At 36.1% G+C, this 17,369-nt stretch overlaps 1 protein-coding gene across 1 annotated transcript in view; it reads right to left on the bottom strand.

Annotated features, from left to right (window-relative positions):
* The window catches only part of USH2A (usherin), a 388,839-nt gene that overhangs the window by 302,996 nt on the left and 68,474 nt on the right, over positions 1-17,369 (bottom strand). Inside the window, exons 11-14 of the mRNA XM_051613556.1 lie at positions 17,056-17,251; positions 13,202-13,843; positions 6,247-6,430; positions 959-1,122 (exon numbers count right to left, since the gene is read on the bottom strand). Coding sequence (XP_051469516.1) covers positions 959-1,122; positions 6,247-6,430; positions 13,202-13,843; positions 17,056-17,251 — 1,186 coding nt within the window. The remainder of the gene's footprint in view (positions 1-958; positions 1,123-6,246; positions 6,431-13,201; positions 13,844-17,055; positions 17,252-17,369) is intronic.

The raw sequence follows: 17,369 nt of genomic DNA, 5'->3' as shown, positions 1-17,369 counted from the left end.
ATGTGGAGTACCTCAGTACCTGGTTACATGACTTCCAAGACTGGGCTGTTAACTGTGTTAGCAGTAAGGTGTGTCACAAAAAACAGAACACAACTTTTTCAAAGTTAGCTGAAGTCCTACCCGCACAGTTTGTCATTGCACGGTATAATGTCCTCAAAGCCTGTTTCTTAACATTGAACTAAAAGCAACTTAAAAAAATTCTTATTACATATAATATTTTTCTTCTTTAAAATGCCTGTCAGCTTAGACACTGTGCACTGTTAAGAAAATCTGAACACTTAATTTTGACTACTTGTAGCAGAAACAAAGGCTGAAATTATGCTAACTCCTCATATAATGGCTTATTGCCAGGGTGGAAGTGCAGATGTTCCACTTCAACATGGTTCATTACAATTCATGATCTGGCCATCAACATAGCTTTAGCCCCACTTTATGACACTCTGTTATACCACACTGCATACTTTCCCAAACGAACTAAAAAAAGCCCCAGGAGGAGAAAGGTACATTGCATAAGGAGCAGATTCTTAATAACTACCAGGAGGAGGTCTTGAACAGACCTTCCATTCTTCAGACTGTATGAAGACAGGTCTCCTGCCTCCTGTCAATGGCAGGAAAGGGGGCTAAGCTGCAAGGTGTACAAATACTATTACATTTGTGTGACTAAAAGGTGAACTCCGCATTAGCCATGGGAAATGCAAGGGAACTATGGGTCATTACTTCCCCCCAGGTTAGACTGCATGCATAAATGGTGTGCATGACATGAAGCATTCTGTACATCTCTCTGGAAAACACTTTTAAGACACTCACAGTGAAAATCACCCAAACTTCAGGGACCAGAAATACAGAGCAGGGAGAAGTCAAACCCAGTTTTGGTACTGCCGACCTAATTCAATATTCACTAAATCAATAAAAAACATTAATTTGAAATACATGCTTTTAAAATCTCACATCCACTTACTTTTACTGCAGCCAAATAGGTTGTGGACATCCAAATTACTAGCATCAGGAACGCAGTTGTCACATTTCAAGCCAGTTACAAATTGTTTACAAACACACTGTCCAGTATCAAGATGACAAGCCCCACTAATGGCTCCCGCAGGATGACAATTACAGTGCTGACATCTATAAACAAAAACAAATCAAGGAAGTGATCAAAACACATTAAGAGTCCAGTTAAGCACAGTAGGGTTTTGTTTAATAGATTCTTGGGTAACATAATTTTTTAAAAAATGAAACAGTTCAAGTAGCCTGAGACATGGTAGAAAATCTATTTGCCTGATTAAAAAAGGAATTTACCAAAAAAAGTGTCCATTATAAAAATAAACAAAATGTCAATGCCAAAATAGTATCCTAATTTAGATTAAAAGTACTTAGAATTAAAGAGCTTTTTTCTATATTGATCCACACACAAAAAGGATAATAATACTTGATAATAAACACATTATGCACTCAGTCCTGCAACAGTTACTCACACCTTCCTTGCAGAGCTGTAGAATTCAGTGATACATGTATAAATGCTTTCATAAGTTTCCACACAAAATATGCAACCTTCCAACTTAGAGGAAACTAGGCTCTTGTGTAAAAAGTAATCAATAAATAATTTCTTGTTCACAAAGGCAACTGGAAGTTGAAAAAAAAAATAACAGACTGCAAATAAAGGAGGATGAATGTAAACATAAATTGGGAGAAAAATAACCGCAGTTTAACACAGGGAAAGAAAACAAAATAGCAGAAATATGAATATTGTAAGTGAAAGCACATTTTTCTTTGCAGCCTGATGAACAAAATTGAAAATAACAAAAAAAGAATATTTAATTATGTAAATTATTTTAATTAAAAAGAACAACAAAATTAAAAACATTTATACCAGTCAAATACCGTATTTCATTCTGTAAATCTCTTTGGCTTCAGTAGAGTACTTTCAGGATTAATTTATGCTTTGGCTTTTGCATGTGAAAATTCTCACAACCAACTTGTTTTTCACTTGACGTACTATTTCCCCACTAACATTGTTTTATACCAGGGATACCAGTGTAAGTTTACGCAAATATTCAAGGACTCAGAACATCTCAGAAGTTAAGCAAGGCATGTTATACTATCCATTGCAATATAGATTGCCATTATTACTCATAACAAAGTCAACAATTGCAAATAACTCTTTGTACTTTAGATTCTAAATCTATTGTATCTTAATTGCTGCAGACTAAAAGAGTTTTGAAAAAACATGGACTGGGAGGAACCATGTCAGATATCGGAACAAGTGTCCCCAGGGAAGTAGTGGATGCCCCAACACTGGAGAGTCTTAAGACTGCTTTACAAGGTGCTGGACCACTTCATCTAAACTGTGTTCCGACCTAGAAAGGTTGGACCAGATGATCCTTGAGGTTCCTTCCAACATGATATTCTGATTCTATGAAATGTGGGATGGTTCAATACAGCTAAAACATACTGGGAAATCTACATATCACTCCCCTTGCCCTGAGCTGGAAATGTCCTATTCTCAGGCACAAGCAACACCAGCTTAGATGGAATCTTAAATTACTCCAGATACCAGGTCCCAAGACAATGAAGCAGCAAAGCAAACTTGGAGGAGTCCAAGGAAGAGACAGTCACATCATGTCCTCTTTGCTCCACTACCCCTAAGACTAGACAAGAGTTGTTGATTTACATTGGCTGCTCATTCCTTGGACTGTGTCACCAGATTCCAGGAAATACGTGGTGGTGCCTTTACACAAGTTACTTCACCATTTTTCCAGTCATCACCAAAACCCTGGTCTATCTCTTTCTATCTATATGAAGGCAGAAATAAAAGCAAGTTCAGTTTTGATTTAGGTAACAGATTTTCAAGGCACGGGAGAGAGGAGGGGAAGGTGGGAACTGTCTTCACATTAGGACACTAAAATTCAGGTCAATAATCAGTGAAATAGACATTAAATGTGACAGATTTTTAAACAAGTTTAAGAAAACTCTTCACATACATTTTCTGCCCATCACAGAGCTCTCTGTATTAGAGTTCCTTTACTCCACAGCAGCTTGTGCTGTGTGATCTCCTGGGTAATCATTCAACACCCTTAAAAAGGCTGATAAAAGCTAAAGCTGCAAAATGAGCTGCAAATTTGTTTTATGGACTAATATCCTTTTGGGAATAAATAAAATACATTCTCTCTTGGAAACCACCATACTGTAGTTTGCTCTTTTATAGTCAAGAGAAAAGGGCCATTTTTTCAAACTGTATTCTTTTCATCTGTAGGTAGTGCGTTCAAATCCCCCTTCAAATAGAGGTTTTGTTTAGACTATTTAAATGTCATGACTGAAAAAAATGGTTTGTTAGAGAAAAAGAATGAAGATAGAATTACTTGCTCAGCAAGACAGTACTTTATTATTTCATAATTTCGTAACATTTCTGTTACTGCTCCTGTGTATACTCCACCTCTTATGAATAAGGCCCCTCTGAGTATTCCAGTTTTCATTATCATTTACATGAGACAATGAAATTCACACACACATACAGTCACATTAACAGTTTTGGGTGGGGCTGCTGCTTTCCGCTTGAAATAGTTGCATTTTCTTCTAGGAAAAGTGTAGGCTATACTGAATTAGGCTCCAGATCCTGCAAACAGCAGCATACATGTTATATTCTGTTCCACAGGATTACACATTATCTTTGTGTAAACAGATGCATAATTTTCTTAAACTGCAGAATACTAGAGCTGGCACCGTTGTTATGCAGATGCATGCGTCTCAGTTTGGATTAAGGATTCAGTTAGATGTTTTTTTTAAAAAAAAGTAACTAGTTTTTTTAAACCTTTAATAATGTAAAATATTTTCAGCATTCTTGCTAAATGCTTCTTCGAGATACTCTGAGTCAAATATACTTGAGTTTTATTAAAACCGAATTATATATAATCAAGGAAAACAGACTTTTAAATCATGGAAAGAGAAATGTCAGGCCAAGATGAATTGCAATATTGATTTTGTGAGGATAAATGGTTTTTGTAATATTAATATAGAGAAACCTTTATTACATTGACTCTCTAGGTGCAGTTAGAGCCTCTCCAGCAATCTGTTTAAAATCTTCATTTTTCATCCTTATGGGAAAATTTCGCTTGCTAAATGGATTTCATAAACAGTAATCTGTCAAGATATATATATATAGATAAACAATTTGTGATGTTCATTGACTAGTTCATTATAGTAAACAATACAGAGGTAAAGCATTTCAAATGTGTACCAATGCCCACAACCATTACAGATCTGTTCAGACCACTGCAAACATCCGGTGTCCCTGATCTTTTAATTGCCAAGGAAATCTTCCTGCTTCTTAAGCTGAAAAGCATTACAAAATATGGAGTTCCTGTTTTACCTCAAAACCATCAGAAAGCAGATCAGTTCACAGACACGTTCATTTGAGAGTGGAAGAATTTTAAAGCCTCGGAATCTGTGTTTGTAACAATTTTTCATCTTTTATTCTGTTCTGCCAAGACAGAAACATCTTTGCCACCACATATAGCTCATATTTTTTCTGTTCTGTAATCACAGAGTCCTTAAAAGACACTTGGAGCAAGTATGGCTTAAATGACTTTGCAACTTTACAAAGAAAGAAAAAGCACATTACTCTATTAAAGAAGATACTAACAGTTAAAGAAAGGGATTAAAATAGATTAACAAATAAAGACCTCATTATAATTTTCTGTGCATATAAGTTTCTGCCTGAGGAACAGAGGTACATTGCCTGAGTAGATGCTAACCAAAAGGAAGCCAAGAATATGCAACACAAGTTAATCATGTTAATGTACTACCGGAGCAGTCTTCAATACTGTCATGAGGATTAAGTAGTATTAAGGTATTAAAGCCAACTCTGATTCAAATTCCAGAACTCTAAAATCTTTCTATCTTTAAAAGACCTGGATCTAGTTAATTCTAGATATTTCCACATTTGTAATTTCGGAAGACAGCTCAAAATGCAATTTGAGGCCAATATCTAATACAAGAGACCTATCGCTTAACAGGGGCATAAGTCTTTACACATCAACTACTAAAACTGAGATGAGAAAACAATGTATTTCAAGTAACTACAAAAACAGTAAGGAAAATATATTTAAAGGGGAACTTTTATATTACACAGATTTTATTCCTCACCATCAGAAATGACAGGAAGTGAAAATAAGAAGTCTTTACTCCTACAGATTACTTTATGGCCATTAGCAGATAACTCTGTGACCCGCAACAGTGAAAAATAATTTTTAAAATATCCTAATGAGTGACAATAACATAAAAGTTAAAGTGAAAAATCTGCAGAATAATGTCAAGTATATGCAAGATGATACTGATAATCACTGCCTAAAAGCATGTCTACGCCACACTAGCTGGGGGAAAGAAGCATGGGAGGGGAATGTTGTAGAGATTTTGCTTCAGTTTGTGTTTGGTTTTTTTAAGGAAAAAATACCAAATATAACAAAACAATTTTTCACAATCAGTCTGCATGAAAATATGATAGCATTAGAGCTGTGCAATCTTTCTGCATGGTATTCTAAAGGAAATTGGGGATGCAGTAATTAAGATTGTCCTGGAAAACAAAGATAGAGCAAAAGTTGGAATAACAATGTACAACATACAGTTACGTTTTCCTCTTGCATCTCAGGGAACATATCCATATACTTCCAGTGTACCTAGAGGCTCCAGGCTACATTAGATAAACAATTTACCCTGTGGCACATAACTAAATGCAGAAAAAAAAAAAATACACTGCTTCAGAAAAAAGGTTTTTAAGAGGAAAGGTGCTGTGAGCATTTCAACTGCTACTGCTAGAAGAAATTTGGAAAGACAGGTATATCTTGTATTTTACTTATTTTTTTCCTATTAAAATGTCTTCCTGAAATCTTCAAAAGTATTCACTGCTTAATAGAAAGGTACATCATCCATATTTCAATAGTCAATGATTAACACCTCAGAAACCACCAGATCTTACTGAAGATGCAGAAAAAATATAGAGAAACAATTACCAAATAGCTGTAAAATTCAATAGCATTAGCTTTTTTCAGTGTTCATGCAGTTTCTGTTTGTCTGTGGCAAAAGTTCTATTTTCTTCAGCAGAGCACAGAGGGTTCTACAACGTACCACGTGAATTCAAAGGATTAATGTAACTAGAGCACATCTTTTCATTGTCACTAAACATTCAAATAAGCTACTACGAGAAAAATGTAACAAGGAAGCTAGAAGTGACCTGTAAAAAAAAAAAACACTCACCTCCCTGTGACAGAGTCAAATCCATAATAAAGTTCTTTGCAACGTTCACACGTCTGCCCTGTTACAGAGACATCTTGGCAAATACATTGGCCAGTCAGTTTATCACAGCTCTGATTCACTGAACCAGCTATGTGGCACAGGCATGGCAGACAGCCAGTGACACTGGATGGAGAAAAATAAAATCCTGGAAAAGAAAGGGATTTTCAGAATAGACGCCATGCAAGTAGTGAACTTAGTAAGATGATTTCTATTTAATGGGGGGTGAAACATAACTAAAGCTTAGGTAACACACATATCAACTCAAATAACGCAATACAGTCCTACTGTAGCCCTGAGCTTCTAAATCTTCTCATTAGCACTTTATAAAGCTGTTATTCATCCTCCAGTTGCCAAGTCAAATTCTTTCATTCTCTGTCTTCAGACTTTATTTTAGACAAAATAAAGGGAGTACATTAATGCATTCATGGGGAAAGTAAAAAATGCAAGGTACTAACAAATGCATCAGAAACAGCAGAAACATAAAAAATAATATACAAGATCAGACACGTATCCCTTCTAACCTGGGATGTCATCTCTGATGGTAATTGCAAAATGTAAGAAATGCACACATTTTCTGTAAAAAGTCTCTATTCTCTCAACCAGTGGTTGGCTTAACCCATGAAACGTGAGAATGTTTCTTACAAAAAAAACCCCACAACTGCTGAGCATTCCCAGGCCTATGTACATTTTTTATTTTATTTCTCTGCAACATATAGTTTGCATCCTACACAAATACTTTCACAGAAACTAATAAACTGAAGAAAAGAAGTTACTTACCTGCTATAAAAAAAGCTTTCATTCTGAATCCCATTCTTCTGTTCCTGTATTATTTCCTTTTATAAACTGGAGCATTAATATCACCTTCCCAACAACATATTTGGTATGCTTCTACTACACTATCTTTCATTCTATTGGTCTCACAAGCAATCTTTATCTATGCAAGTCTCTAACACGTTACTGATAAATATAGTTAGATAGAGTTTACACACCTCTAATCTAGTCATTGAAGAACTTACTCATTATTCACTGCCTCGCCTGACATTTCGAACGAAAGAGCATTTAAGCACATTTTTTTAATGATGTTGTACCACTTGCACAATCTATTTTGTTAACTATGGACTTCCTCCATTCTTACTATGTCCAATCAGAAGAAAATTCAAGTAACAGAATACCAGTAAGAAATATCATTATATAATTTTTTTACTTTTTTTTTTTTTCCTATTTTCTGTTTGTACCTGATTATTAACAGACATTTTACTTGGGTTTTTTGAGTGGCATAGTTGATTAAAAATGTAGCAATGTGTATGGGCTCTGCAGACGATGATGGTACTAACTGGTATTTGCCAACGGCAAGTACTTGTCTTTGAACATCAATCCAAAGACAGGGCCATTGCTAGGAGGTTCTTTCTCTGTCAGCTGGTTAATATTAATTATTATGGCACAACTTCAATAGAAGAATTTCAGCTGTTACTCAGATATGCAGGATTTGCACAGACTTCTCAGACATCTTCCCTTTCTCTCCAGTTCAATCAGTTTCTTCTTAGTCATGTTCTCAGTTACTGAATCTTTTTTTGCTATCCAACAGATGTCCTGCTTTATAATAAAGAGCCAAAAGTTGTATTGTAACATGTCATATCACCCAAGGTCTTATTATTTATTTTGTCTTACAAGAGATAGCTTTATATATACACCCCTAGGGTGGTATTCTCTGTCTTCGTGGCTGTGTTGCACAGTGAGCTCATATCCAAATAGCAGAGGAACTAAACAAATTGAAAACATTAGAATTTTACTGCTCAAATCTTTGTTCAAGTTTAGCCTCTGGTCCACAGTGAGATAAATCTCAAGTGGACAGTGAAGTGATATCAGTCTCCAGTTAACATACATTCGCATCATAAAAAACCACGCTGTTGGCACTTTATTCCAGAGAGGCTCCGAACTGAACCACCACAGAGACTGAATAGCTTGAAGTTATTAGTGAGGCAGCATGTATTATCTCATACTGCAGTTGTCTGTGCACTACAGTGCCCATCCTGTGCATAAATAGAGGAGACCATTTCCCAGCAATGTCACTCTTGAGCACAATGAACAACTCCACTCAAAGAACGTAACAGGAAGATAGGATACAAGTTGAAGCCTGGACTCCTGCAGAAGGTCAAAGCATTTCTTCAGGACCCAGTTTAAAGTTGCAGTAAATGAGAAGCTCTCAGGCTAAAACACAACCCTGCCCATCTGACATTTTGCATGAAACTAATGCCTAAGAAAAGCCTATAGTAAGTAAATTAGCACATTTCTAGGAAACTTATTTTAACTGAGCAGGACTGATCACTATTGTTCTGTGAAATTCCTAATTATAACAAATTTATGCCTTAATGTTATATATCCTGGCTCTCCTAATGGTATACCAACTAAACCACCGCAGACCAGTGAAGGATTTGCTGTATCATTTTTATAATCTTTTAGAAATGCTCTAAAAGTTTAACTAAACTTCTGGATACTACCACAATTTTATTTTTTTTCCTTTTTTTTCCTTTTTTTTTCAGAAGTAGCAAGTAAAAGTAAAAAAAAAAAATTGTAGTAAAGTGAGGGATAGGAAAATGGGAGAAAGTTCTTCCCCCAGCTAATTTATAGGTAAATTAACATGATTAAATGCAGACAAAAAGAGAAGAGACACCGGATTATGAATTCATACTGTTTGTCATAACCATTACTATTATTTACTTCCACCACCTAGAATTTGGCAGGAAAGAGTAAGAAACAACTTAATGCAAGCTTAATTTACAGCAAGGTTAGAAGGGCTCATAAAAGTTGCTTTATGAAGGATCCACTCATATAATAGAGTCAATTTCCAATTTTAAGACAGCCACTGTAAATCTCTATGTATATAACTAGTATTATGCCTATTGTTTTTCAGATTTTTTTCCAATTCAACCATAACTGATCACATTTGTCAATCAAACTTACTCTTCAAAAGGAAGAATCAAAGTCATAGCAAAGAATTCAGCTTCCTTTTTCAATCATACTGTCACTATTTCTCCCACTACACAGCTCGTGGAAAAGGAACACCTGAACAATTCCTTAGCAGTTTTCTGTGCACACCAATTATGGTAGTAATGTTTATTTCTTAAGCACAGTGTGCACTTAAAACTGTTAACAACACTGAAAATATTGTAACAATAATATTAATTCTTTTTTTTTTTTTTTTCCCTTAAAAGGGAGGTAGTACATACACAAAAATTCAGTATTGGTGCCTGATCTCACATCCTACATGCTGGTACTACTTAACACTCCATGAAAAGGTGTGGTCACTGAGTAAAGTACTTACAAAATCTCTGGATTTTTGTTCGCTTGTTTGTTTTTGTTTTTACAGCTTTCCTGCTCTCAAAGCAGGATCCAAGACCCACATTGAACAGGATTTGTATGGCATGAATCCCAGTCAGTGGGGCAACACGTTCCTGGAATGTGACTGAGAAAAACTGTTCACAACTATTGGGGGGCTGGAAAGATTCATTTTCTACCACTGCAACCTAGGACATCTCATAAGCAAGTTTATGTACAAGGTAAAACTGCTCTTTCATTTGGTTTTATTATAGGATCTCTTTGCATACTCCATTAGTTTTGTTTTTTTTTTAATTAAATGGTACAGAAAGCTACCAAAAATGTTGCTTATACGAGAATAAACTGGAAGGCAGTAGGTCATGGATGCAGCCTAATAGATTAAACACATGGATGAATGCTCCAGAAACAGGTTTTTTAAAAAAAAGCTCATGATAAAATAATTTTCCAAAGTGACATCCACTTCAATTTTTTTTCCATTGGCAAGTCTTACTGTATTAAGATTTTGGCAACCTAAGTAAGCCTCTGAAATTGTATCAAAGCACACAGAAGATGTGCTACAATTAGACATTATTTTGAAATACCACAAACTATAACAGACTTTAATTACACAGATTAATAAATGATATATGACCTGCATTCCATGAAATAACACTCAGACCAGAGAGTTGAAATGTCCCAACAGCCTAAGAGCTCCTCAGTATGTTTTTAGGGCTGCCACTTTTAACTAACTGTGTGCTTTTAATTAGGCTCTGTTGGCTACATATATACTGGGAGTACATTTTCTTACCTTCATCCCATTGCAAAGCTATACGACATGTTTAAGAGCACTTTAAACCAATTAAACTCTTCCATAGTCCTACAACTTAATACCAGCATTACTACAGGTTATACTCACCCCTATTTTATAGAAAACTCTCCTTTGGAATACACTAACAGAGAATATTTATATAAAAAGTATATTAAATACCAAATTAGCTCATAGCAGGATCAGTGCTAAAAAATCAGTGAAAACATCACAGTGCCACAGTAAGAGTGATATGATGCTTTTACAATGATCAGAATTTGCACTTTCACCTACAGAAGAGAGCTCAGTGTTCACCACATGCATGTTTATACTTCTTACTTCCAAAATTTAAAATAATTCTTTCAGCAAGGTTGGTGGGTTTTTTCTTTTTTTTTTTAAACTACTGTGTAAGTACTCCTTTGAGTGCCATGCAAGCTTTTCTACAAACCAGTCTGTTCGTACTATCAATTAAACCTTTTTAAACCATTTAGTTCTGCATAAACCCTGGCCTTCCTTTTCAAGGACAAGGGCGGTCACTGACTCGGGAAGCCTTGACATCACTCCTCTGCCAATCTCTGATTAAGTGGCTGCTATAGAAGGTTAGCAGGTCAAACAGCACTGGAGGAGGAACTAAGAAAAACAGAATGCTGCCTTATTTGTTAGTATATGTACCTAAAATAATGTAAATGAAAGTATTTTTAAAAATACTTAATGGAGGTTAAGCAGCTTTTTTAACCTCTGTTCAAATTATTGAATGGCATATTAAAACCAATGGAGCTATAATGTACCTTTTAATGTGACCTGCTACTTTAATAAATTGCATATGTATTTAACTTGAACTAAATATATCTGTTTAATATGATTACTAAGGGTAGGTTAATATTACCTATAGTTTCACTTTGCCCACCTACTTTTTAAAACAAAATCATTAAAATATAACTACAGAGTTTTCCACTTATAATGAACATTTAAACTGTTTACAGTAATACGGTAAAAATCTTGAACAGATATGTAACAACTGCCATATCACCTACTTGTAGGCCTGAACTGTCAGCTGTCCTTGTGAAAGCCAGCACATCCTCAACACAGCAAGGCATGTGAATGTTTTTTAAGAGGCATGTTTGCCAGCCTCATCAAAGTTGAAATGACCACCTTTGTACCTCCCACCACGCTCAGATTTATGCATGCAGTGCCCTTCCTGAAGAGCTTTCACTCTGCCCTCCAAATCCACATTTTTCATTACAAGGATAGCAGCGCTTCAAATTCTGTTAGTTTACTTCATATTCAGAGAACAGGCCATTACAATTTGTATATATTCTCAATATCTAGAAGAACTAGGCCTAACCTTATTTTGGACATGTTAAAACTGCATTAATAACACAAATTATAAAAACTCTGGCAATAGAATAAATATTCCCCTGAGGAAAAGGACTTGGGGGTGCTGGTCTATGTGCACTTGCAGCCCAGAAAACCGACCCTATCCTGGGCTGCATCAAAAGAAGCATGGTCAGCAGGTCAGGGGAGGGGATTCTGCTTCTCTACTCAGCTCTGGAGTACTGTGTCCAGTTCTGGAGCCCCTGCCTCAAGAAGGACATGAAACTGTTGGAGCAAGTCCAGAGGAGGGTCACAAAGATGATCACAGGGCTGGAGCACCTCTCCTGTGAAAACAGGCTGAGAGAGTTGGGGCTGTTCAGCCTGGAGAAGAGAAGGCTCCAGGGACACCTTATAGCAGCCTTCCAGTACCTAAAGGGGCTACTGGAAGGATTTCAGGCCTGACCAGCTGGAAAGCGGCTCTGAGGAGAAGTATCTTGGAGCCCTGGCAGACAATAAGTTAACAACGAGCCAACATTGTAACCTTGTGGCCAAGGTCAACGGTATCTTGGGATGCATTAGGCAGAGTGTGAACAGTAGGTCAAGAGAGGTAATCTCTCCCTTTATTCTGCCTTAGTTAGGCCACATCTGGAATGCTGTGTTCAATTCTGGGCTCCCTAGTTCAAGTGAGACAGGGAACTGCTGGAGAGATTCCAGCAGAGAGCAACAAAGATGACTGGGGGACTGAAGCATCTCTCTTACGAGGAAAGGTTGAGAAAGCTGAGAAGGGTCAGGGGAGACCTTATTAATGCCCACAAGTATTTAAAGGATGGGTGCAAGGAGAATGGAGTCAGGGTCTTTTCAGCAGTGTCCAGCAATAGGACAAGAGGCAAGAGGCATAAACTGGAACACAGTAAGTTCTGTCTGAACATCAAGGAACACTTCTTTATGGTGAGGGTGACAGACACTGGAACAGGCTGCCCAAGGGAGTTGTGGAGTCTCCTTCTCTGGAGGTGTTCAAGACCCACCTGGATGCAATCCTGTGGAATGCTCTCTAGGCAAACCTGTTTTAGCAGGGGAGCTGGACTAGATTAAATTATTCACTATAAGGGTGGTGAGACAGTGGAACAAGCTGCCCTGAGAAGCCTGTTGTGGATGCCCCACCCCTGGAAGTGTTCAAGGCCAGGTTGGATGGGGCTTTCAGCAACCTGTCTAGTGGAAGATGTCCCAGCCCATTCAGGGGGGTTGGAACTCTTTAAGGTCCCTTCTAAACCAAATCATTCTATTATATGATTCCATGATTTGATGGAGATCGGGATGTTAATACTACCTTCTCACACAGATATGATGACATAGAAAAATAATTCAGTCAGAGACACATCAGACATGAAGCTGCCTAAACACATATGAAAAAATAGGAACTATCATGTTACCCAACAAAGCAAAAATCACTACACGAAATAAAGTGTCTTTCAGTCTCCTTACCTGGTTTACACTCATTACACCTTCTCCCCTGACGCTGAGGCAAACAGACACATTGTCCAGAAATGTGGTCACAAACTGTTCCTGCCAATGTGCCCAGAGCATCACAGTCACAATGCTGGCAGCCAAGGAGGTTGCTCATGCTGAGGTTGTACATATGAAGCATGCACTGACTGCAGTGAAGGCCAGTTACACCAGCTTTGCAAGGACACTGTCCTGTTGACTTGTCACAAAGCAGAGAGCCATTTACTGTGCCTGCCTTATCACAGTTGCATGACAGACAAACGAAGGAATGATTTTCCTGTACTTTGTGGTAGCCATCTAGACATTCGTCACATTGTCTTCCTCCAGTATTTGGTTTACATGCACATTGCCCTGTCTTTGCATCACACACAGTGCCAGAAATTGACCCTGCAATGCTACATTCACAAGCCTTACAACCAGTTACATCCAGGCCATAAAAATTGTCCATGCAGGTGTCACAGCGAAGTCCTTTCACTTGTTCTTTACAATTGCACTGCCCAGAGAGAGGGTTGCAGAACTGGTTCACTGAGCCATGGCTGTTGCACCAACAAGGCTCACATCCATCTTCATTAGAATATCTGAGAGATTTAAATCCAAAATTGCAACTATCGCACCTAAGACCTGGAAAGAAAAAATGTATTAATAAAATAAAAAAAGCTGAAAAGCTGTTGATTTTGATTTTTAAAAAGGATAAGTATACTACACTTGGGGAAAAAAAAAAAAAACAAACACAAAACAACAAACCAAACCAAACCAAACAAAAAAACCAAACAAAAAAAACCAAAACAGTGAATAACAGTGGCATCCCAAAACTCTGTTTATTTTTCCAGTTTGTTTCAGAAGTGAAGTGTTTCTGCAGGCTTCTCAATAGAGTTTAAGATACTTCTGTAAGAGATTCTTTGTAACATTTCTAAGACAAACCAGAATTCATTTCTTTGTCCCCTTGAATGGCACCTGTTGCATAATCAATGCTTACGGGAACTCTTCACCCTATATTGTAGCAATGCATTATACAGGGAATTGCACTGGGCTTACAATCTGTTCTGATAACAGATTTATATGTTTTATTAAAAACATTAAATATATGCTAGGACAACACAAGTTAGACTAATTGCGATTAATTATATACTTAACAATGTACTTCAGTTTTAACATTGATTACATTTATGCTAGTGTTTATTGTTAGCCCTTACACAACATCTTTTACATAATCCAAAATGAAATGTTTTTATATGAACGTATTATTTAGTTAACTCCTGCAGTACATGAAAATCTAAACTCTTCTCTTACACTTCATCCTGTAGTTTTCCTAGCTTTGTTTTCAAAGTCATCACTTGCTTTATCCCTGCCCCAAGGGATGGCATTTGTATTTTAGTTTATAAAACATACATTACAAGAAAGCAAACTAGATTATTATATGAAAAATGCAAATTCACGGTTATGTATTTTCCCTTGCAGTGGAAAAATCCTTCACTATTAAGCCATCACTTAATTGTTGCATGCAGAAAAGTACAATATTTTAGCAAAATGTTGTCATCATTTAAAAAAACATGCAACCAGCAACTTACACGTAGAAAAACAACTAAATATGGTAGGAAATGCATTATACATATGGATAAAAACTCAAAAACTCCAACAGAAGGCAAGTTCCTTTAACAGTGATGAATGACTCACCTAAGGCATATCATTTAATTTCAATAAGGAAAATAAAAAAGGACCACTATTGCTGCAAATTTTAAAAATAACTGTATTGTTAACAAGAATTATGACTCATTTTGAACTATTAAAATTGGTCTACATGGATTCATATCATATCAGTTTTAAAAATATGCGCAGTGCTTATTTGAATATGCCATACATATTCCTGACAGGTAATCTATTCCTAACGATACTGAGGAAGGCCTACAGGGCATCACATTCAATGTTAACAAGTACAGGGGAGTTAGCACGCTTGGCATTTAATTCACATTCTTCTACCTTTTTATTCTAGATGAATGACCTACTTTAATAAAATTATTGGTGCTAATGTATTTTACTGGTGATAGAATCATTAGTAAGATTTAACAGTTGTGTTAACTCTAACAGTTCATGTTCCATAACACCGCAGACCATAGTTGCATTTTTCTGTTATTATGTTTGTTTAAATAGATAACATGGCAATAGACAGATTGCTCTAAAAACCAATTTAGAAATCCAAAGAGGAAAGCTCTTTGTTAAAGTTTGCTGGCACACATTCCAATATACAGAAGCTTATTTACAGTTGGTTTGGAAAACAAAAAAAAGAGAAGAAAGAATTAGGTCTTAATCCTGTGAACAAACGCTTGCACAACTACAGCCCCACACCATAGCTACAGATATGGGGAAAGCATATTACTATTTCACTGGAAATAAAAATTACTGTTTTCATCAAATGGAGAAAATACTTAAAAGAATATGTAGGCAATCAAATATGTGAGAACACAACTCTGCATTTCTTGGATACCAAATGCCCACTTAATAAAGGTTTTCACAGATGCAAACATGAAATGTAGGCGCGTGTATATATATACACACACACATATATAAAGAATTCTCCAAAGTCCTTTTTTTATTGAAAGTAGAGAGTGTGTTTATGATGCACAGAGGGTTTTTTTTATTCCTAGTACCCTTTTTATTGTATGAAAAACAGGTACTTAGTATTCTACAGGAAAGAAACTGTTCAGGCTTATGTCTGTTTAAAGTTATTTTCATTATTTGCTCTTATTTTTTATTTGGTTTTGGTAATTAGAAGAAAGAAGAAACAAAAGACTCATATTACAAATAAGTCAATATTCACAAGTTAGTGAGTTATAAATTAACATCTACTTGAACATCATTAATATGACCCACAACCATGATTAGCTAAACAAAAAATAGATCACTAATTGTGTTAATAGCAAAGCAGAAAAAGATCTCTTGTTTTTGGTTTGGTTTCTTTTGAGACACATGTAATAGTCTGAGACAGGTACAGTTACCATGCAAGGCTCACTTTATCAGGAAATTCTCCTTGCATAATATTCCCATACATCAACATTTCAAAGTGTATTATATATACTGTGTATTTTGGGCACTTGATAAATTTTGTCCTTATGTGGCTGTGGCTCCCCTCAAATATGCTGGAAGTAATAAATTGCTATAATCAAATCTAATTTCTGAAAAATACCTGTGGGAGTAACAAACAAAAAAGCATGTCTTGTAAAAAAATGATAAATAACACAGAAGGTAGCGGTTTATTATAATCAGCTTGGCATTGAATTACAAAATTAAAATTATGTGGCCCTTGATAACTAACCCTAGCTATGTACATGATCTGTGGAATTATGTTGACTTATTTTGCATTTCATAGGAACAGTTCAAAGAAATATAATAGAAAAAAAATGATAGATTTATCACAAAGGACCCTGTAGCACAGAACATTTTGAGAAAAAAATCCATTTATTTTGGTCTATTAAGAAAACTAGCATGGAAACGATTTGCTTAGAACTCATTAAGTATAAAACATTTTGAAAAAGCGTTAATGTCCTAAAAGAAACATCTATGCAGTAAGCAAATTACATTATTTCTGTGACTTATTAGTATGAAGCTATGTAAGCTAATGTAGCTATGCCGTAAAGAAACTTCTAAAGGGTTGATTAAACTAAGCTTCAAGCTGTAGTTTGATAGAATTATTAAATTAATAATTTTTCAACACTTCATTCATTTTTATAATCTGCCTTCAGCAAAGAAGTTTACCATACTTTTCATTTAGAAAACAAGCGAGTTGTATTTCCAGAGATAACAAGAAAAATGGCTCCACACTCTTGCATTACACATACCAATCACATTTGCTTTGCACTTGCACTGGCCTGAATTTTGGTGACAGGTAATATCTCCATTGACTGTCCCAGAGGTATTACAGTTACAGGGACTGCAGCCATCAGGGTTTGACTGTTGTAGATTGTAGAATCCTTCCTGGCACTGATTGCATTGTCTGCCAGACACATGTCTCTTACAATAACACTGGCCTCCAATCTAGAAAGATACAAAATATTATAGGATGATTAACATATCTATTTTTAGATAATAAACTCATTAGCAACAAGAATGGGAGTATAAATCGGGGGGGGAACGCTTTAAATGGAACAGAAAA

The sequence above is a fragment of the Apus apus genome, chromosome 3, assembly GCF_020740795.1.
Source record: "Apus apus isolate bApuApu2 chromosome 3, bApuApu2.pri.cur, whole genome shotgun sequence".
NCBI classification, from domain to species: Eukaryota; Metazoa; Chordata; class Aves; order Apodiformes; family Apodidae; genus Apus; species Apus apus.
The sequence above is the reverse complement of the archived record's forward strand: the minus strand, read 5'-3'. Positions and strand labels throughout refer to the sequence as shown.